Here is a 23807-nt window from a genome sequence, read left to right on the forward strand (position 1 = left end):
CTCGTGAGCCTGATAGTCACACACACTGGAAGTCTAGACATATAATGCACCTACATTTTTATGTCACACCCACTGCTATGTATGTATGTCACACACAGTTCAAGTCCAAAAAAGTGCAGTACAATACGTAGCCCACCGCTTTCCTGTCCACCTCACGCACATGAAGTCTCTACATGTCACACACACCTAAAGTCCAGAAATGGAAAAATACAAAGCCCACCGCTTCTCTGTACGTCTCGCGCATGGCACACCTGCGGTGTCTATATGTCACATGCCCTGTAGTCCAGGAAGGTGCAGTACAGAAAGCTTCAGGTTTACCTCTTCTCTGTACATCTTGCGTCCCTGAAGACCAGGAAGGAACAGTACAGAGAGCTGTAGGGACCACTGCATCTCTGTACAGCTCACGCACCTGAGGCGTCTATATGTCACACGCACCTGAAGTCCAGGAAGGCGCAGTACAGGAAGATGGTCGTGCTCTCGTTCCCCTCATTTCGTAGCAGTCTCTGGGTCTGAAAAATGCAAAAGATGCGCTCGGTTAGAGAGGTGATGACAAAACCTATAGGATCAAGAAAATATACTTTTACTTCGCATGTGTTACATCGCATGCCTTTACAACGCGAACTATTACATTGCAAGTCATTTCAACGACTTGCAAGGTTAGTGTGGATGCCAAGGGCGGGAGAGGGTAGGAGGACAGCCCATCCTGCCCAGCAAGGAAGGTGTGGATACTGAGGGATGGACATGATATCAGGACGACCTGTCCTCCCTGCCCGGGAGCTGCTTGCAAGGACAGTGTGGATGCCGAGGGTTGGAGAGGATAGCAGGACACTCTGGGGCATATTTACAAGAACTTAACGCAGCCCTACTGTACATTTTGTGACGTTACAGCAGCTATTATTTTATTTGCTTATTTACAAGTTGCCGTTAACTGAAGTTAACAGCACTTTTCCGGCAAAAACGTGAATTTTAATGATCACCACTTCTGTTAGCGAGAGTTAGTGAAAATGAGATGAAAGGTGGGAGTTCCGTGAAAAAACTGCTGTTAACCCCACTTCGCGATATTTACACGGAATTCCTTGTATGGTGCAAAACCCAAAAAACTGTTCAGTTAGAGCAAAATAAATATAGACACAGTCGTTTCTATATTAATGTGACAAGTCCAGCCGGACAGAGGTCTAATTTTTACTTTCAGTAGAATACAAGAAAAAATCTCCACCAATTCAACAAAGTGGGGCACAAGCCTGTACCCTACTAGAACAAACACGGAAAATACAGTAGAGAACGTAAAACAAAAAAGGGCTTTTTAGGCAAAAGCTTATGATTCTGTAATTTCCACAATTCAGATAATAGAACAGAAAATTCAACAAGCACCTTTACATGTTAGATGGCACATGGTACAGAAATGTACCATGGACTGTTAGCAAGCCCATCCCTTCGGATTATTCCCCAATTGAAGCGATCGTTTTAACATAGACGCTTCTCCCTTGTTGCCCGATTTGGGGGTCACCAGTTATCATTAACAACCTTTATCTAGACCGGCAGAACGCTCTCTGGCTTCTCTATGGCAGATGAGGCTTACATCCATTAGGCATTTTATTCTTGTCCTGATGATGATCCCCATAACTTAATAGTGGGATCGAAACGCCGTCGACTTCAAATGCGTACCTTATACATTTCTGTACCATGTGCCATCTAACATGTATTTTTTTTTTTTTATTTGTTTTTATTGCAAAATCAGAAATCAGACCTCAGTATAGGTTAACCAATGCACCGAATGCATCATGCAACACATAATTTACGTGAAAGTTGTACACAGCCATTCAGCCCACATCCCGGAGGCTGGGCGGCGCGTTAGAACCATCCTCTGTGCTTCTGCAGGAAGATGCTACAGTGCCCACCCTGTCCAGGTGGTCGGTTAACGATATTATTCAGTATCTGCTTTTATCCCCCAAACTCCCGCCCCCCTTGCACCGACCAACTGACACATACGTCTTGCGGGAACAACGTCAACAGTGTACATCCGTCCCCATGCAGTCATTCCTATAGTCCTCCAACGTCCCTCGCCAGGGTCCTACTGTGAACACTGTCTGGTCTGTCGCTGTTATGCCTCAAGGACCTCCTATTTCGCCATCCAACTGCATATTCTACCTATGGTGTCTCCCTAGACTGTGTCGCAGTGCCTAACTACCCCTCGTGTATCGTCCCTCCCCCCACCCCCTTCCAACTGCTGCCGATGCGGCCCATGCAATCTGTACCAACCCTGGAGCATGCTACCCGTCAGGAGTTGCTGTCAGTCTTGTTAGCATCATGGCATTCCGTCCATTAAGACCGTCTCGCCTTCATCTCCCACCATGTAATCACGCAATGCCTGAACTACCGTTTCCCACGCTCTCGCCACATCCAAACTTTTCTCGTTATCAGTCCTAGCAGCTTGTCGCAGTCTGATAGCGCTCTCACAACCGGCCCATTTCAACAACTCATTCAACCACCTCCTCACTGACGGGCCTTCCCTAGACTTCCAGTGCCACGTGATCTCCCTCTGAGCCAGCATGAGTCCGAGGTCAATAAATGTACTCGTCACTTTCGTTCTCTTAGTATGAAGGAACCAGAGCAGCAGGCATGCCGCCATATCAAAGTCCACTTCCCTATCCGTGATCACGTTCAGGACATCCCCCACTTCCGGCCAGTACGTACCCAGTCTCGGACACCCCCACAACAGATGGTCCAGATCAGCAGCAGGCGCCAAGCATCTCGGGCACATCGCATCATGTACCCGAAAATATCTATTAATCCTCTCCGGGGTCAAGTAGGCCCTATGGATGATGAAGAAATGCACCTGCTGGAATCGAGCGTTCCTTGTGCCCTTCCAAGTTCGACCTAGAATCTGACTCCAGACCGCGTCCGGAATGGGTCTGCCTATGCTGCCCTCCCATGTCGTTTTCAGTGCTAAAAGTGGTTCCAGTCCCTCAGTCAACATTCTGGCGTGGAGGCCAGTCACCGCTTTAATTGTGCCCGCCGCCATCACCACATATTGACATGCCAAAGTTGCCTCCGGCTCGGCCAGCCCACCCCTCCAGTGTTTCTGCATTGCTGCAACCACTGCTGCGTGCAGTAGGAAGGATCCATCCGGCAGACCAAACTGCTCTTGCAACGTCTGGAATGGGACCAACACCCCATCCAGGTATAGGTCCCCCACCATCTGCACACCCAGCTCCTCCCAGTCTAACAGCTGGGACCAGTCGCCGCCATGCGGTAGTGCAGTTAGCATCCCCAGCGGTATCTCTGGTGCGTATGGTCGGGTTTTCTTTGCTCTCTTCAGGCTCCTGAGCCAACATAATTTGAGCGTACGTTCCTCCATCGTGAGGGCCCTCATATCTAGTTTCTGTTGCATGACTATGTATGATAAGACATGCCTCTGGACACCAAGCCCACGTTCGCGCTCTGGCCCCCTGAATTCCCTGGCGACGTGTTGTGTTAAAATCTGAAGTTGTGCAGCCAGGTAGTACAACTCAAAATCAGGTACTGCTATTCCCCCCTCTAGTTTGGGCCTAGTTAGAGTGTCCAATGCTACCCTGCGCCTCCCGTGACCCCAAAGGAAGCCAGTAATTAGCGTCCTCAGTTCCTTAAAGACCCGCTGCGGGATCCAAATCGGTAGGGTCCGAAAATAGTAAAGCAGCCGCGGAAGCGCCACTGATGAAGCAAAGCTTCGCATATTTTGCGGCTTGCCGAAATCAAGAACCTCGTTTATGTGTAATAAGGTAACAAAAGTGTATGTTTTACTAACATTTATTTTGTTTAGGCAAAGTTCCCGAAGCTTGCCTATGTGTATTTCTAATGAATTAATCCGTGTCCCTAAAAATGGCTGCCGCTTGTATTTTAGTTACTGCGCATGCGTCAGCCACACTCACGTGTCCTGACGCGTCTGCAGAAGTGGAGGGAAAGTTATGCGCATGCGTAATTCATAGCTGTGCTTATCATGTGGTACTGTTCGTGCCACTGCTCTTGTGTCCGTATCGATGTAGCTAACATTTAGATGCAATAAGTTTATTTCTTGATGATGAGTTAAAAGTACAAACCCTGTGATGTGTTTTCATAATGACATTATTATGTATTAATTTGTTTTCGCTTACTTTTCATGTACCGCGGGAAATGGGGGTCTGAGTGAGAGGAGAGCCATATTGGAGGTCCCTTCTGCGCCTGTGCGACATTCGGCAGCACGAGGGACCTTGGCTGATGGAACATAGCCAGTTGGCAGTGATGGGCGAGATGCTCCTGAGAAAGTCACCTCTGCCCTGCGAGAACAGCGAATGTTGCTCCTCATATGATACAATGTTAAATTGTCATTGTGTTTCTGCACAGTTTCTCCTGGGAACCCCAAACCTGCTAGGCGGTACCCAAATATGTTAATGAAGGCTTCAAATCGTGTATTGTGATTGGTGTGTTACCCAAATCCTACCTTAGGACCAATCGAAATTGAGGGATTCTGACACTTTGCAACATTGGGGGGTGGTACACTGTCCCCAAACTGTATATCTACCCTGGGTTCACCTAGTGAACCGTCCGACTTGTCTGGTTTTAGCTGACCTGTCACTGACCCAACGCACTCAATAGGTGACTGAAAATACAGAGCGCTGCGAAGCACTCTGTCCGAATTTGACCATAGACTGAGGTTCTACTGAACCTTAAAGTGCTGGCAAGGCACTTAGCTGGGAGTTCGCTGACCCAATCGGGGTCTTGATCGATAGCTGCAGAGCGGGTGGAGCGCAGGCGTTGCTTCCGAACTGTGGGTTCCGGTCCTGTCCTGAAGAGGGTCCTGTCCTGAGGGTTTGCTGTCCTGTCCTGAGGGTCCTGTCCTGATTCCTATTCCGGGGGTATCCTGTCCTATCCTGGGTGTCCATTCTGCACCTGCTGTCCTTTGAGGGGTATCCTTCCTTGAGGGTTTCCTGTCCTTAACTGACCCGTGGCCAGGGTTTGGTTTCCACACCTTTCTAGGTAAATATTGCTCTGAACCTCTTGAAATTCTTGCACCTTCTGAATTTCTAACTTTTGCTTTAATAAAGTTCAACATTGCATATGTGATATTTTCCATGCCTTTCTGCAACTATTGAAAGTCATTTATATTTTTCCATAAGTTTATTCCTATGTCTTCTCATTTGTTAGAAATTATATTTTGCATAGCAGTGTGTCATTTCCTGATATGGTCTAGAACTTCGTTGCCTAGATTGTTCAAAGGCCCCTTCACCTTAAGTGAAGCGTGTTATTCATTATAAGCTCTCCTATAGTCACTCACACTTAGGCTATCCCTGTTTAGATAATACTGACTTGCATAGTATCTTTTCTCATTACATTTTATTAGTACTTTGATGATTACTCTGTCATTATTTTCTTTATGCTTATGTGATTTACGTTATCTTGGTTATTGATTGCCTTGTTTTATTGTACCTCATGCAAGAAAATAATGAACTTTAGATAAACATTTTAAAACTTCCAGTTGTCCGTGGTCATTTAAACAGTATTTGAATGTTATTGGTTGGGTTTGTATTTTGCTGCCTTTCCTTTACAGCTAGCTCCCTGATTCATTGTGGTCATTAGGCACCCGCATCGGTGGATGGTAAGTCGGGTGCACCGAAAATTGGTAGCAGGGAACACACACACACCAACTTGATAGAGCTCGTGAAGTCACCTGATCGATGTATATGGTGATTTGAAAAGTATATGGGCCCTGAAGCCGGAAACGGCGAAAACTATTGGTCGGGTGGCCTCGCGCGCTCTATCAGTTTTCTGGTAGCTAGAGGATGGTTAGGGACTAGTTGAGAGTAAGGCAGTGATTAGTTGGACTAGTTAAGTCGGAAGCTGCTATTATATTAATGCTGCTATAAGAGTGGCTGTTCTAAGAGACCTGATCAATCTCTTGTGAATACGCACGAATAATATCTTGTAAAAATAATTCATGAATTTTTGTATTGTCATTATTCTTGTTCTTATATTGTTATATGTACTAATCCATGCATTTGTAAATCGAATCGTTAAGTGTTGTCCGAACTCCCCGGGGAATTGAAAGGGCAAGTGGTGAATAGAATCCATTGTCCTGAGGTCACAGGTTCGAGGAAAGTTAGGTGCAGGTTAGGATAACCGGGAAGCACTAACTAGGGTTTTCTGAATACATGTGTGAATAAATGACAGTAACGGGGTTCATTGGCAAAATTCCCATAGTGGCGTAACCTAGTAAGGGTCACATCGGAAGAGTAGCAGGTTCCTCGGAGCTAGCGTGAAAGCAGAGGGGTCCGCTGAGAAACCTTAAACTCGGAATATATCCCGGAAAGAAGTGGATGAGTTTAGGGGAATAACAGGTTCACCGATGCTAGAGTGAAGGGTAGGCGGAAGAGATCTGCCCGCAGCGCGTGAAAAGTAAATGGAAGTAGTTTACTTGCAGTAAAAGAATTCTTTCTCTGTCTAGACACTTGAGCACTGTGGCGAATGTGTATTTGTTGTAAAATAACCAAGCACTGAGCACTTTAAAAGAAAGAAAGTTTCCGTTACCTTGTGAAGGGAGGGAGTCAGTCGCGAAGCGTCTCTGACGTCACTCTGTGCCGCGCTGGGATTGGTAGAAGCAGCGGGCGGGTAGCGGAGCTGAAATTGTAAAGGAGGGGTGAGCGCCGGAGCGTGGGAACTGTCTCACGAAGGGGCCGCGCACCCATTGGCGGAGCTTATTTTGTGTCGCGCACCCATTGGTTGCACGAATTTTCTGAAGCGCGTTCTGATTGGAGGTAGTTTGTAAACAAAGTTAGCGCAGAAGTCGTATGTGGCACTCGCGGACTACAGAGACTCGACCTGATCCAAGGCATTTAGGGTTTGAAAGGGATCAGTGGAAGGCTAACAGATACGATATTATGTACGGAACCAAGAGAAAAATGTCCCTTGTAAGTAAGGTGAAAAATTATTTTAAAACGGACAAACCGATTAAATCTAGAGAAGGTGTTCTTGTCCCAGCACCCAATACTCCCGCCTCATTCATGATGTTTGACCGAGGGTACAATACCTGTGTGTGGTTGGAGAATTGGGTGAAATACACAAAAGATGACGGAGTATTGGCTTTTCCGTTAGATGGTACTTTCAATGGTAGGATCTTATTTAATTTAAGAACCCGAATGAATGAACTGCATCCCAGACCGAGACTAACGCAGTATGAGGCATTAGAGGAATGGGAGATTGAGGCTTTTGAAAGAGAAAGACCCCGAATGGACAAGGGTTTGACCAAGTGGTACCCCAGGCAGAAACAGGAGTCCAGGGATAAAAGGATGAAACAGTGGAGACAGAGCATGATTGTTGAGGGTCTGTTTCCCATGATGCCGGCATGTCATAACATTGGAGCGGGTGAGAAAAGTACTGAAAAATGTAAGCATTGGGGGGCCCTGGGGGATTCAGATGATGAATTAATAGATGACATCTGTACCAGAAGTCCGCCACCTTACAATGAGGGAACCCGACCTTCCAGTGTAGGAGATGTTCCCCGACGCCACTTCCTAAAGGAAGAAGACAGGTCCCTGGGACTGGGAGGGGGTGGTCAAGTATTGCCCTATCCTGAAAAACCCGAACCGACGGAAACAAGGGATATATATCCCAAAGTGCCCGCAAGCCAGGAAGAAAAATATTCACGTACGAAAATCTTTTTTCCCAGACCCTTGTATGAAAGCGAAGAGAAACCATCGAATTCAGGACTGCCTTTTGTTCAACCTCCATATGGGGAAGAGCGCAGGTCCTTTAATACTGGAACTTTATTCCCGAAACCAAATTATGGGGGAGGACCAAGTGAAACGCATCCTACTGCCCCGAGTTTTACTCCTCCGTTGACCCCACAGATATTACATGACACAACTTTAAGAAGGGTACTAGTGGAAAAGGAGCAAGAGGCTCTAGCTAGACAAAGGACAGAAATAATTCAGAAAATTTCCCAGTTAAATACCAGTCCTGAGGCATTGACTATTCCAGTAACTATTGGACCGGTGGTCCCGTTATACGGAAATGGTCAGGGAAATCCGATTACTCCAGTTATGACCCCAGTCATGGCAACCCCGAGACAGGAACCGATCATCATAGATGATCAGTCCAGTGAGTGCGAGTCTGAAGTTGCGTTCTTGGAATTACCAAACAAACAGACTGGAAAGGGAATACAGCAGAGGCATAACCCTTTTAATACAAAAGAAATTAAATTAGAGACAGCAACAGGTACTAGGAATGTCTCTCTGGTAACTCCGGATGAAATTGAGAGTTGGAGTCGTGAATTAGAGAAGCAGACTCCGCAAACAAAACCTTTAGACCTCTACAAGCTGAGGGTCGAAATAGAAGAATTAATGGCAGGAAATGTGGGGTTGGATCGATTGAATACCTACTCTGAAGAAGAATTGTCGTTCATATGTAAAAGCTTTACAAGGAACACCAGAGTGCTCCACGAAAAACTGACCGAAACAGCAGTTAGTATGGGGGTAGATATCTCAAAATCCAAGCCCTTACAGAAACCGTACAGAGCAGACTTCTCAGACAAAGATATAGAACACCTGAATGTGGCAGGGAAGAAGTTGCAGATTAAAGAATTAATGGGGGTACTGCAGAAATGGGGAGATGTGGAAAAATGGAGAAGCAGGTGGGCGAAAAAGAGGGAAGAGGTTCGCTCCCGACAAGTGACTCCCGAGTTTGCTTTAAGAGAGGTAGAAAAACCTGAGCAGTTATGCCCCATGCGCGAAGTTCCAGGAGGGAAATATGTGCATGTCCCCTGGTCTAGGCAGGATATTGTGTCCTTCACGAACGATTTTCCAAAATTACGAGAGAAACCAGTTGACTGGTACAGGCAAGTGGAGAGGTTCGTGAAGGTACAGAAATGTCTGTGGAAAGACCTGGATGGGTTTTTCGACATTGTGGTTCCAGTAGATTTATGGACCCAGTGTAAAATAAACATAGACTGGCCGAGTGAGGAGTACCCCAGAAACAAGGAAACTGGAGAGCCATCAAAGGATGTCATGCGAAAATATGAGCAGGTAATTCAGCACTTGAAAGAAAAGGTGCCCGCAAAAGAAACTGATTGGACAAAAATAGATAGAACAACACAAGAAAGGGACGAGACAGTGCACTCCTTCTATGAGAGGTTATTGCAGGTATTTAAAACATACAGTGGTATTGATAACATCGACCTGAAGGATATGACGCACTTTATTTACAGGTTTGTAAATGGTTTAAGACCTGAAATTTGTCAGTGGATAAAAGATAATAAAATCTGTTGGCATACTAAGAAAATGGATGAGGTCCTGCGGTACGCTAAGTACTGCGAGGACGAGATGGCAGAAAAGAAAAAGGCCCTCAAGGAAAAGGTGATGTGGGCTCAGGTGAAGCTCGCAGAACAGCAGGAAAAACAATTGAGTAACATGGTTAAAAATGCTGAGAACAAAGGTCCTGGGGAGGGGGTGGAGGAAAGCCCCGGCCCAAATTTAGCAGGGAAGAGGCTATGAAGAAATTTCCCTGCCATCAGTGCGGCGAAATTGGACACTGGCGAAACGAGTGTCCCCAATTAGTAGATATTAATGAAAAAACTCCTGATTTAACTCCACAGACGCAGAAAGAAAGACCAAGAAAGACTCAACCCCAGGTAAAAACAGTTCAGGTGCCTCGAGCACCCAAGCAGGTATACAGGGGAAGACAGGCAGAAAATGAAGAGATAGAGGTTTGGGAAAGCGGGGAGAACAGAAATACAGCAACTTCGCAGTATCTGCTGAATGATACCTTCCTTTGTAATGATCAGGACTGACGGGGCCTGAGAGGGGAGGACGAGGAGTGCGTACTTGGCGCTTCCTTGCCGGTAGACCAGTCTGGACCATATATTGAAGGAAAGGTTGACGGAAATGATGTCACCTTTCTGTTGGACACTGGCGCTACCCGTTCTACTGTAAGAACAGTGGACGTTCCAAACCTACCCCTCTCGGGAGAAAATATCCAAGTAGTGGGTGTATCTAATCAATTGATTAGTACTCCTGTTACCGAACCAATGGAGATTTCAATTGGAAATTTTAAACAGATGCATAGATTTGTCGTCTGTGACACCAGTCCAGTGAATCTACTGGGTCGTGATTTGCTGTGCAAAATGAACTGTACCATCTTTTGCACACCAAAAGGTGTTGAAATACAGACCCCAGATGAAGATGGCATTTATAAATTATTGTTGCTTAGACCTGACTCAGAAATTAAAAGATTGACCCTGCAGGACTTGCCCCAAGAACTACAGGAAGCCGTAAAGCCAGAGGTGTGGGATTTCACTGGAAAGGATGTGGGGTTGATGAAAGATGTGGACCCCATACAGATAGCCATCAAGGACAATGCAGTATATCCTAACACTAGGCCCTACCGAATGAATGCTGAAGTGAAAGCAGGTGTCACTTTGGAAATACAAAAATTATTAGAAGGAGACATCATACAGGAAGTGATGAGCAGCCCATGCAACTCACCGATTATGGGCATCAAAAAGCCTAGTGGCAAGTATAGGGTAGTGCAGGACCTGAGAAAGGTTAACAAAATTGTAGTTCCTTGCTGCCCTATTGTCCCGAACCCTGCAGTGATATTGTACCAGATTCCTTGGGATGCTGAGTGGTTCACTGTGATTGATTTATGTCATGCATTCTTTTCGATACCCCTGCACCCCGACAGCAAATTTCTTTTCTCATTTGCCTTCGAGGGTCACGTGTATTGTTGGAATCGGGTCCCTCAAGGGTATACAGAGAGCCCCTCTATCTTTAATCAGATCTTGAAAAAATGTCTAGAGACTTTGATCTTACCTGGGAACTCTGTGTTAGTACAGTACATAGACGACCTTCTACTGGCGTCTAAAAGTCACAGGGACTGTGTAGTTGACACCATTGCCCTCTTAAATCATCTGTGTGAGAAAGGGCATAAAGTAGCCCCTGACAAACTACAGTTCTGTGCGAAATCTGTAAAATATCTGGGACATCAAATAGAAAAGGGTGTCAGAAAAGTCACATCAGAAAGAGTGAGAATAATTCAAAAAATGCAGTTGCCCCGCACTCAAAAAGATGTCAGAATGTTCCTGGGTGTATTAGGGTACTGCAGGCAGTGGATTCTGGGATTTGCAGCCTTAGCCAGGCCCTTGATAAAAATGACCACGAGAGGAATGCCAGATGTTGTACAGTGGGACGATGAAAGTCTAATGGCTTTCACAAGATTGAAGAACTGTCTGTGTACAGCCCCTGCGTTGGGAATGCCAGATTATTCCAAAGAGTTTGCCCTTTTCTGTGACACTCGCGATAATTGCGCATTGTCTGTCCTGACTCAAGAACATGGCACGACCAGAAGGCCGGTGGCTTATTTCTCTGCCACATTGGACCCAGTAGCTGCTGGGTTACCAGGCTGTCTGAAAGCGGTAGCTGCTACCTGTGCAAGTCTGGAACAGAGTGAGTCCATTGTCATGGGACATCCTGTGACCGTGTATGTTTCACATGGAGTGGTAATTCTATTGACCAGAACTAAAACACAGTATCTCACCCCTAGTCGGCTGACTAAATACGAGAGGATTCTTGTGGGTGCAGAAAATGTGAGCATTGTTAGGTGCGGTATTCTGAACCCTGCCACCTTACTCCCCGACCCATTGGAAATAGAAGGTGGGGATGATGATGAACATGATTGTATTGACCTGACAGAGTTCAGTACTAAGCCACGCCCAGACATAAAAGAAGTACCATTGCCTGAGCATGATAAAGAACTATTCGTGGATGGTTCCTGTCTAAGACATGAATTAGGAGGCTTGAGTGCTGCTTATGCAGTAGTGTCTTTCACAAAAATTGAACAAGCAGGTTACCTATATAACATCAAGTCTGCACAAGTAGCCGAATTGATAGCCATGATAAAGGCTTGCAAAATTGGGAAGGACTTACGCATAACAGTGTATACTGACAGTCAGTACTGTTATGGCGTTGTGCATGACTTTGGCCAATTATGGCTACAGAGGGAATTCATGACTTCCTCAGGTACTCCCATTCGGAATGCAAAAGTTGTTCATGACCTTTTAGAGGCCATCCAGTTGCCCAAAGAACTGGCAGTGGTAAAATGTACTGCTCATCAAAGGAGCATGGACAGAGTATCACTGGGAAACGATTATGCTGATCGAGTGGCTCAATGGTGTGCCAAAGATCGGTATATTGTAAATCCAAAACGAGGGGGGCCAGGAACCAGCTGCCAGCTTCAGGTGTTTGAGGAAGTGCCTACATGGGATGAGGTGAGAGAGTGGCAGGAGTCGGCTCCTTGGCAAGAAAGAGAGAAATGGAAGGAGGATGGGTGTAGACCGAGACGTGTGGATGGTGTCATCTTGGGCCCAACTGGTATGCCTGTGTTACCCCGACACTTGCTTGGCACAATGGCTAGATTAATACATGAAGGATCACACATTGGTAGGGATGCCATGATTCTGGTATTTCAACAGACTTGGTACAGTAAAAAGTTCAGGAAGGTAGCAGAGTCCCTTTGCCAGAGGTGCCTGTCATGTCAACAGATGAACCCAGGCAAGAGGACAATGGTTGAACTGAGCAAGATTGGGAGATCAGGGGGTCCCTTTATAAGGATACAGGTTGATTTCATCACCATGCCCCGTTGTGAAGGGAAACGATATGTCCTTGTCATTGTTTGCGTATTTTCAAAATGGGTAGAAGCTTACCCTACTCCTCAAAGTGACGCACTGACAGTAGCGAAGTGTTTACTAAAAGAACTGATACCTAGGTTCGGAATACCATGCATTATTGAATCAGATAAGGGTGGACATTTCCAGAATGACATACTGGCTGAACTCTGTAAGGCCTTTGGAATAAGGCAGAAACTCCATTGTGCATACCACCCAGAGGCTTCTGGAATAGTGGAACAAGTAAATGGAACTATCAAAAACAGACTAGCAAAGCTGACAGATGCTACTGGCATGACCTGGGTGAAGGCCCTACCCCTGGTCCTGATGGGACTGAGAAGTGTTCCAGACCGCAAGACAGGCCTAAGTCCCCATGAAATCATTATGGGAAGAGTGATGAGACAAGCATGGGTGCCAGGAAGCAAACTGTTGAGTATTACTGATGATTTGGTGCTTGAATACTGCAGAAGATTGGGTGACCAAGTGCGTTCTATCTCTCGCCAGATTGGAGACGACGGCATCCTCAATCCAACGACTCCTCTCCACAGCTTGGTTCCAGGAGATTGGGTCAAAATAAAGAAGCACACTCGATCAAGCTGTCTGGCACCAAGGTGGGGAAAGAAACGCCAAGTAATCCTGGTGACAACCACTGCAGTGAAGGTCGCAGGTGTTCCTCAGTGGATCCACGCTGGACACACCCAGAAGGTATTGCCAGACAGAGGATTTGAAGAAGAAGGGCAACCAGCAGAGGACCCTGAAGGAGCCAGACCAGAAGCAACTGACAACGAGCAGCCCAGCACCAGTCAGGTTGCAGGAACAGCAGACGTTGGCCCAGGAGTAGTTGACTACGAACTGCCAAGAATCCAGCCTGCTGAAGAGGTCCAGGAAACTGAGCCAGGAGTAGCTGAAGACGAGCTGCCAAGCATATGGCCAGAAGAATGGATACCGATGATTGATCTGACCGAAGATCCTATCAGAACAAGAGAACGACTTAGTGAAGGTAGAGAGTGGACTAGTCAGGAAAAGCAAGGCACAGGCGAAGAACCTCAGCCGCTTGAGATTCAAATCAAAACTGAGGAAGGAGAAGGTCAGACAGGGACAGAGCAGATATTCGATACACCACCGCGAACACCTGATGCAGATAAGGGAGAGATTAGAAATAGAGTGATAGTTCGAGCAGAAGAAAATCAAGAGATCGAAGTGCTTGAACAGGATCAGAGAGGGTTAGGAGAACGGGTTCAGGAAACAGAAACAGAAATAAAGACAATCGAAAGCCAAAAACAAAATATTCCTGAACAAGGCCAGATTAGCAACCAGGCAGAAGAATTTGATGCTAGCCCTGGAACTAGCCAGATAAGGGAAGTAGGAGAAGAAAGTGGAGAAGAATTACCACAAGATAGAGAGAACAAGAAAATAAGAAAAGAAAGTGAAGTCCAAGTACCGACTAAGAGACTAAAGAAAAGAAACAACCTTGAGCCTAGGTTTGTAAAAAGATTGAGACTTAGGATAAAGACAGTGGAAGAAAAACGTGCAGAGGCAAGAAGAAGTGCTCGGATAGCAGAGCAAGAAGAAGACTCTTCCAAAAGAAGGAGTGAGCGAATAAAAAGACAAAACAAAAAGTACAAATCTCCTGAATGGACACTGGTTTTGGAGGAACTTGAAGATCTTGATATAACTGACGTGAGCGACGGAGAACCCGTCCCAGAGTACTCAGCTGAAGAGGAGGACGAACCACCGTGAATTTGCACAAAGTAAGCTAAGTGTGTAAAACCAAAAAGAGGGGTTCGAGAGACTCCTTCAGAGCCCAAAATGTCTGATTCAACAGTGAATGGTAGACCTAGTTGCAGCCGTTTCAAAACGTGTTGCAAGGTGTGTATATGTAGTGTAGTAGTACTGATAGTTATCTGGATAGGATTAACAATTTTCAATCCCTTTGCTGTAAGTAAAGATACTAACATTGTCCCTACTGAAGTTGTAAATACTGACAATGAGGAGCTAACAACACAGAGTGTAGAAAGACATGAGAGAGCATTGAGACAAACTAAACGAGACTTAGAAGCATCAGATGAGGGAGGACTACATTATCATGGAATGAAGAACAGGACACATTTAAATGTTTTCGCAAATTTGTTAATACACTATGTAGAGACTATGGAAATTGAAGATTGCTATGTCTGCATGAAGCTACCTACTTCGGTGGCTGAAGGCGTGACATACCATCATCTGCCATTGACATATGGAATTTCCTGTAGCATTTTAGCTAGTTTATTTTACAAAAGGGGACCGTTACAGTATTATTACTCTAACAATGACGTGATTTTTTCTGAACTTCCTATACGTGGGAACTTGAATCCTGTACATACCAAAACTGACACCATAAGATATATGGGAGACTACTTTCTGACTATAGGTAACATTGACATAGCAGACGCACACAGAGATAACTTGACTTGTTCTTTGCGTGAGCAGGAAAAGATGTTCCTGAACATGGCAGAGAAAAGGAGAATTAAAATTCAGAAGAAGGCTAATGACGAAAGTCAGAAAAAGCCAAAGTGGGCAGAAAACATGGAAGGCACCTCATCTGGTGGAGCGGGTCCTGCTCTGTTGCTGGATTTTGAAAAGAAAGGCAAGCTATGTCTTCACCGCGAGAAGACTAGCTATTATAATAATGTTTTCATTGGTTCCAGTGAATGCGAACATAATTACAAGGTAATTGGAGGTTGGGGTTTCAAAAATGGGTCAGAGCCTGTGTTTCCTGGAATTTATTACATTTGTGGGGACAAGGCTTATTTCAAATTGCCGGATCACTGGTATGGAAGCTGCTACTTTGGCATTGTTTTCCCGAAAATATACCATGTGAATGGAAAAGCTGGAAGCAATGAAGTTACTAATGGCTTAGTGCGTAGTAAAAGAGAGAGTATAGGTGAAATTATGGGTAGTATTTTCAGTGCACTGATACCTGGAGTGGGAGTGGTTCTGAATACTCACAGAATTTGCAAATTGTCTACTATAGTAGATGTGCTGTCTACTGAAACAGCTCATGGATTTCTGCTGGTCAATACCGAAATGGTTGCGATCAGATCAATGGTTTTACAAAATCGACTTGCTCTTGACACCTTATTAGCGAAAGAGGGCGGAGTCTGCCGGATGTTGAAGGCGCAACATTGTTGCACTTATATTCCGGATAAAAGTGTGCAGATCAAAAGATATGTGAAAAACCTTACTAATTTGGCAAAGGAACTCAAACCACTCGAGGTTGATAGTGCCTGGAAGAGACTGGTAGATGGTCTCTCAAATGTAGGTCATTGGCTTGCTAGCATAGGTAAAAGCTTATTATTCAAAATTCTGATGCCAATTGGTATTATAGGTCTTATTATACTTTCCATTTTCTTATGCTGTAAATACCGCAAGCGCACCAAAAAGCACGAGGTAAATGCAAGAGGAGTGAAACGAAGTGTGGATGAGATTGAATTAGAGGAAGTGAATGATCAGATATACAAAAAGGTGAAGACTTCTCACCCTGCTAAAACTGAAAGAGAAAAGTTAGAACGGTTGCTGGAAGAAATAGAACTTTATAAAGTGTGAAAGAAAGTTGGCATCTGGTTCCATTATAATTTGTGATGATAGTAGATATCATCAAAGAGGGGATTGATGAAGCAAAGCTTCGCATATTTTGCGGCTTGCCGAAATCAAGAACCTCGTTTATGTGTAATAAGGTAACAAAAGTGTATGTTTTACTAACATTTATTTTGTTTAGGCAAAGTTCCCGAAGCTTGCCTATGTGTATTTCTAATGAATTAATCCGTGTCCCTAAAAATGGCTGCCGCTTGTATTTTAGTTACTGCGCATGCGTCAGCCACACTCACGTGTCCTGACGCGTCTGCAGAAGTGGAGGGAAAGTTATGCGCATGCGTAATTCATAGCTGTGCTTATCATGTGGTACTGTTCGTGCCACTGCTCTTGTGTCCGTATCGATGTAGCTAACATTTAGATGCAATAAGTTTATTTCTTGATGATGAGTTAAAAGTACAAACCCTGTGATGTGTTTTCATAATGACATTATTATGTATTAATTTGTTTTCGCTTACTTTTCATGTACCGCGGGAAATGGGGGTCTGAGTGAGAGGAGAGCCATATTGGAGGTCCCTTCTGCGCCTGTGCGACATTCGGCAGCACGAGGGACCTTGGCTGATGGAACATAGCCAGTTGGCAGTGATGGGCGAGATGCTCCTGAGAAAGTCACCTCTGCCCTGCGAGAACAGCGAATGTTGCTCCTCATATGATACAATGTTAAATTGTCATTGTGTTTCTGCACAGTTTCTCCTGGGAACCCCAAACCTGCTAGGCGGTACCCAAATATGTTAATGAAGGCTTCAAATCGTGTATTGTGATTGGTGTGTTACCCAAATCCTACCTTAGGACCAATCGAAATTGAGGGATTCTGACACTTTGCAACATTGGGGGGTGGTACACTGTCCCCAAACTGTATATCTACCCTGGGTTCATCTAGTGAACCGTCCGACTTGTCTGGTTTTAGCTGACCTGTCACTGACCCAACGCACTCAATAGGTGACTGAAAATACAGAGCGCTGCGAAGCACTCTGTCCGAATTTGACCATAGACTGAGGTTCTACTGAACCTTAAAGTGCTGGCAAGGCACTTAGCTGGGAGTTCGCTGACCCAATCGGGGTCTTGATCGATAGCTGCAGAGCGGGTGGAGCGCAGGCGTTGCTTCCGAACTGTGGGTTCCGGTCCTGTCCTGAAGAGGGTCCTGTCCTGAGGGTTTGCTGTCCTGTCCTGAGGGTCCTGTCCTGATTCCTATTCCGGGGGTATCCTGTCCTATCCTGGGTGTCCATTCTGCACCTGCTGTCCTTTGAGGGGTATCCTTCCTTGAGGGTTTCCTGTCCTTAACTGACCCGTGGCCAGGGTTTGGTTTCCACACCTTTCTAGGTAAATATTGCTCTGAACCTCTTGAAATTCTTGCACCTTCTGAATTTCTAACTTTTGCTTTAATAAAGTTCAACATTGCATATGTGATATTTTCCATGCCTTTCTGCAACTATTGAAAGTCATTTATATTTTTCCATAAGTTTATTCCTATGTCTTCTCATTTGTTAGAAATTATATTTTGCATAGCAGTGTGTCATTTCCTGATATGGTCTAGAACTTCGTTGCCTAGATTGTTCAAAGGCCCCTTCACCTTAAGTGAAGCGTGTTATTCATTATAAGCTCTCCTATAGTCACTCACACTTAGGCTATCCCTGTTTAGATAATACTGACTTGCATAGTATCTTTTCTCATTACATTTTATTAGTACTTTGATGATTACTCTGTCATTATTTTCTTTATGCTTATGTGATTTACGTTATCTTGGTTATTGATTGCCTTGTTTTATTGTACCTCATGCAAGAAAATAATGAACTTTAGATAAACATTTTAAAACTTCCAGTTGTCCGTGGTCATTTAAACAGTATTTGAATGTTATTGGTTGGGTTTGTATTTTGCTGCCTTTCCTTTACAGCTAGCTCCCTGATTCATTGTGGTCATTAGGGACCCGCATCGGTGGATGGTAAGTCGGGTGCACCGAAAATTGGTAGCAGGGAACACACACACACCAACTTGATAGAGCTCGTGAAGTCACCTGATCGATGTATATGGTGATTTGAAAAGTATATGGGCCCTGAAGCCGGAAACGGCGAAAACTATTGGTCGGGTGGCCTCGCGCGCTCTATCACCACCATCTTCAGTAATGCTACCCGTCCCATCACCGAAAGAGGGAGGGAGGCCCAAAAGGCCATGCTACCCTTCAGTGCGCGCACGCACCGTCCAACGTTACCCCCCAGCAGATCCTCGGCCCCATGGTAAATGCGCACCCCCAGGTAAGTGAAACAGGTGGGCTCCCACCTTACCTCCATCGCGAGTGGGGGGCAAGGTACTCCCGCCCGCAGTGGAAACACACAGGTTTTAGCCCAATTTACCCTAAGGCCTGACAGTCGCCCAAATCTATCCAGCATCTCTCCCGCTCCCCCCAGCGCTCGGTCAGTGTCCGCTAGGTACAGTAAAAGATCATCCGCATAAAGGGATATATAATGCGTCTCTACTCCCTGCGTAATCCCCTCATACATGACCCCCGACCTTGCTCGCGCCACCAGCGGCTCCATAGCTAATGCAAACAGCAAGGGGGACAGCGAGCAACCCTGCCTCGTCCCCCTACATACAGGGTAGGCTGAAGATATAATCGGCCCCAGTCGCACCCTAGCCGTTGCCAACGAGTAGAGAACTCTCGTCCACCTCCGAAAGCCTTCTCCTACTCCTAGTTTCGCTAACACTGCATCTAGGTATTCCCATTTGAGGCTGTCAAAAGCCTTTTCAATGTCAACTGATAATACCGCGGGGCCAGGAGGTGATGCCCCAGAATCATCTAATATCCGAACCAGACGGCGTATATTCATGGACGTATTCCTGGTCGGGATAAATCCCGCTTGGTCCCCGTGTACCAGTGTGGTCATGTGCGGTAATAATCTGGTGGCCAAGATACGGCTCAAGATCTTGTAATCTACTGTCAGCATAGACAAGGGACGGTAAGAAGTGATATCTAGTGCTTCTCTGCCTGGTTTCAGCAGTGGCACCACTAGTGCCTCCCTCATTGTTTCAGGCAAGCGTCCCAGCTCCGCTGCTTCCGAGTATACCACCAATAGTCTGGGTGCCAGTAGATCAATAAATTTGGCATAGAACTCAATCGGCAAGCCATCCACCCCTGGAGTTTTGTTCCTGGCCAGCTGTTTGATAGCTACCCTGATTTCAGTGACTGTTACGGGACCCCCCAGATCCCTCGCAGCTTCGCTGTCTAGTACCGGTATCGGGCCCAATTCCAAATAATCAGCTATCTCTGAGGCCTCCGCCTCCAGCTGGCATTCATACAATCTTGTGTAGTAGGATTGAAAGCGCGCCAGAACCGCCGGCTGCGAGTATACTATGTCCCCCCTTTCCGTTCGTATACTCATGATTGGGCAGCCCCTAGGCTCCGGATTAGCGAGCTTGGCCAGGAGCGTACCCACTTTGTCCCGCTCCGCATGAACCTTAATGGTATACAACTTATAATCATAGCACCGCAGCCTCTCAGTTTCAGTCGCCACCAACTCCTTAGCCTCTAGCAAGCGCTCCTGTAAGTCTGGTCGTTCAGGTCTCCGCTGTTCCAAACCCCTTAATGCCCCTTCCGCCTTCGTCAGATCATTCAAAACTGTCGTCCTTGCATTCGAGAATTTGCCCATGCACACACCTCTCACCACCACTTTCATCGCATCCCATTCTAACGATCTCGTGGTGGCTGAGCCCTCGTTCAACTCAAAATAGCTTTCAATGCCCTGTAGAATCGTGTCGCTAAACACCGGGTCTTCTAGCGTGTCAGGTCACAGCCGCCATGTAGGGACTGCCGATCTCGCCTGCTGCCACCGGACTGACACCAATAAGGGATTATGATCTGATATGGTCCTTGCTAAATATTCCGTGTGAGTTATGGCAGCCGCTAAGGGTCCACTACATAGCACCGAGTCCAATCTAACATGCAGTGCGTGAATCGCTGAGAAGAAGGAATAGTCTCTAGTCTCAGGGTGTTGTTTCCTCCACACATCTATCAGTCCCCACCCGTCTTGCCAGTCCTTCCTGTGAGCAGCTAGCCTGCGTACTAGGGAGTCGGTCAGGGGTGGGTGAGATCTATCCAGCCGCGCATCAGTAATTGAGTTAAAGTCACCTCCTAATATGACTGGGCCTGCCAGGAAACAGGCCAGCGAGCCCGTTAAACAATCAAAAAAGCGGGCCTGATCTGCGTTGGGGGCGTTCACACTACATAGGACCACCTCCCTACCATATAACCTCCCTTCTACTGCCACATATCTACCCTCTGGGTCCACCCGCTGGTTCATAACCTGGAACGGTGTCCCCGCCCTTATCCATATCAGCACCCCCCTGGCACATGCTGAGTATTTGGTGCCAAACACCTGGCCACGCCACCTCCTCTGCAGGGCAGTGCATTCTTTCTCGGTCAGATGAGTTTCCTGCAGCAGTGCTATCTGGACGCCCCGTCGCACCAAATAGGCATGCACCTTACGACGTCTCACCATCGTTCTAAGACCACGGACATTCCATGTGATGCATTTTAAATCAGGTAATGTCCCCATTACAGTCGTCTCTGTACAGTATCAGTGATAAACAGTAGGGTCTAACATCACAGCAGTCATACCCCCCCTGTAAAACACCCCATAAAACTCCCAAAACCCCTCTCCCCAGGACAGGACCTAATAACCCAGCTTCAGCCCCGTTCCAAACCTTCAGCACAGCACACATAACACTGATCTGTGGTCGTTACCACAGAAGGCCTTAAGGGCCACAAGGGGGTGAGTGGGCGCCGACCTAAGACGGGCAGAGGCCCCACCCCGCGCCCTGGAACCCCATACTGCAGTCATAGCTCCATACCTGCGAGTCCAGCAGATATGTGGAGAGTCCGTCCCCCATACGGAACTCGGATTCGTACAGTTCTCTGAAATGTCATTCATTAAACAGTTCATCAGAAGTCTGTGGGGTGACCACCGGACCCTTTACGCTCCCAGTTTCCGAATCCTCTCCTCCGGATTTCTCACCCACCTCCTCGGAGTCCGACCCCCCCCGATGTCTTCTCTGGCTGTGATCCCGTAATAATCGCCGTTGCGGCCAGGGCCCCTTTCTTATCTGCTGCCATTTTGGCCTCTCTGATGGTTTTTTCGAGTTTATTTCGTGTGCGAATGCGCTGTGATTTCCGTATCTGTACCGGCTTTTGCCTTCCTCTATCCCCTTTGTTCGAGCGATCCGTTCCCGCCCGGTACAGTTCAAGCCACGACCATGCTTCATCCGGAGTTTGAAAGAAGTGAGTTTTCTCATCCACGATCACCCTTAATTTGGCGGGGAAAAGCAAGGAATATTGAATCCCTTCGTCTCTCAATTCTCTTTTCACTGATAAAAGGATGCTCTGTGCTTCTGGACGTCCTGTGTATAATCCGGGAAGATAGTAACTTTGTTATTGTCCACCTGGAATGGGCCCTGTGATCGCGCTCTTTGAATCAACAGATCGCGATCTTTGTAGTGCAGCAATTTCACCACCATCGGCCTAGGTGGCCGGCCCTGCAAAGGCGGGCGTGCTGGCACTCTGTGTGCTCGCTCCAGGGAGAAAAATGGAGATAGACCCTCCGGCGCTACCACCGTCCGGAACCATTCCTCCATGTAGGTCACAGCATCGCCCCCTTCGATTTTTTCCGGAAGGCCCACTACCCTCACGTTATTCCTCCGGTTACGACTTTCAGGATCTTCAGCTCGTCGTTCCAGTGTCGCCAAACGGCCCATGACGTCATCTAGCTTGTGCTCCACAGTCACCACCGCCGGTTTCAGGTCCCGAAGCAGTTGTTCATTTTCCTTCACTCTGTCTGAGAGCTTGGCGTGGTCCGCCTTCAGAAGACCCAGCCCCGTTGCAACCTGCGCTATATCATGGTGAAGCGATTCTTTCGTCGCGGTTATCGCTTCTAGTATGCTATCGAGGCGCAGGTTCAGCCGTTGTTCCTGCGCCGATGTATCCGGTGGGGCATGGGTTCCGCCATCTTGGATTGAGGAGGTCATAACATCATGCCCAATCTGGATATCCGAGGCACCGCCGATAGCCGCCATCTCTGTTACTGCAGATGCTGTCCCAGGGCCTCTGTAAGGGGTCTCCTAACGTGGGTACCCCGATCTCCAATGTCTCCCAGCCGGGCCCAGTCTATACCAGTGCAGGGGCTCGAGTCCCGTAACCAAAAGAGCGTCAACTGCCTCACGCGCTGTACTCCGCGCCCTCAATGCCTTCTTGGCCTTTGATCCCTTGCACGTGGGTGTGGCCGTTAATTAGTTTGCTCATATCACCTCCACTGCAGGGTCGGAAACAGCGCAGATCTGCCGCAATGGTCCAGCGCCGCAACCCGGACAGCGCCGCCGGGACGCCCTCCAGAGAGGGCTGCGGTAGCTGGTCAGGGCTGCCTCGCTGTGCAGAGTGAATGGCACAGCACCAGTCCCCGCTCCTATGTCGCTCCTCCCATACGGGGCACACCACTTGCCATGGGACCCCGCAGCCTCCACCAGGTCAGAGCGCGGCCCCAGGCGGTCCCATGCGCCCCCGGCAGCCGCCGTGATCTCCCGCGGTCTGATCCCTCTCTGGCCGCCACTCAGCAGCTCGCAGGCAGTGTTGTCCAGCCCTCGCACTGGTTCTTCTGAGGACCCAGTGGCCACCCACCGAAGGCGCCGCTTCGCAGGAGCAAACCGCTACTCACGCGGCCGCCATGTTGAAGAGCGGGGGATGGGCACCCCAGTCGCCGAGCCCTCGCCCGGAAGACCCTTCGCCCCTCCGCAGCTCTGCTCCGATCGCTCCCGCCGGCAAATCCTGGTCTGCTCACCCCTCAAAGCAGTCGTCTAATTTCGGGCTCAGACCGGGCTCATTCTTCTCCGTGGGCAGGCCAGTCTGTTCCTCACGCCGCCATTTTCTGCGGCCGCTGCTCGGTCCCTTTGAGCTCCAGAGCCGGGCCTCCGCTCCGCTGCTGATTTTCCGCCGGTGCAGGCACTCCCTTCCGCTGCGGCGGTATCGCACCCGGCAGAACGCACTTTTGAGAGCTCCGATGGGGGATCCACAGGATTAATAGCGGGATCAGGCGCGGAGCAGCTCGCTCACACAGCCATCCCGGTCAGCGTCCAAGCCACGCCCCCCGTGCCATCTAACATGTAAAGGTGCTTGTTGAATTTTCTGTTCTATTATCTGAATTGTGGAAACTACAGAATCATAAGCTTTTGCCTAAAAAGCCCTTTTTGTTTTACGTTCTCTACTCTATTTTCCGTGTTTGTTCTAGTAGGGTATAGGCTTGTGAGCCACTTTGTTGAATTGGTGGAGATTTTTTCTTGTATTCTCATGAAAGTAAAAACTAGACCTCTGTCCGGCAGGACATGTCATATTAATATAGAAACGACTGTGTCTATATTTATTTTACTACATATCCTTGCTTGTAAGGGACCACTGTTGCTTGAAAAAGAATTGATTCCCAAGGTCCCTTGCTGACTTTGGGTGCCCTTGTTGTTTTCAGATATAAGTTCAGTT

At 47.2% G+C, this 23807-nt stretch overlaps 1 protein-coding gene across 1 annotated transcript in view; it reads right to left on the reverse strand.

Moving 5' to 3' along the window:
• Positions 1-23807, reverse strand: part of ADGRD1 (adhesion G protein-coupled receptor D1) — a 1126805-nt gene that overhangs the window by 377090 nt on the left and 725908 nt on the right. Inside the window, exon 14 of the mRNA XM_078666340.1 lies at positions 436-509. Within this exon, the coding sequence (XP_078522466.1) occupies positions 436-509 (74 nt within the window). The remainder of the gene's footprint in view (positions 1-435; positions 510-23807) is intronic.

This window comes from Lissotriton helveticus, chromosome 11 (genome assembly GCF_964261635.1).
Source record: "Lissotriton helveticus chromosome 11, aLisHel1.1, whole genome shotgun sequence".
NCBI lineage: Eukaryota > Metazoa > Chordata > Amphibia > Caudata > Salamandridae > Lissotriton > Lissotriton helveticus.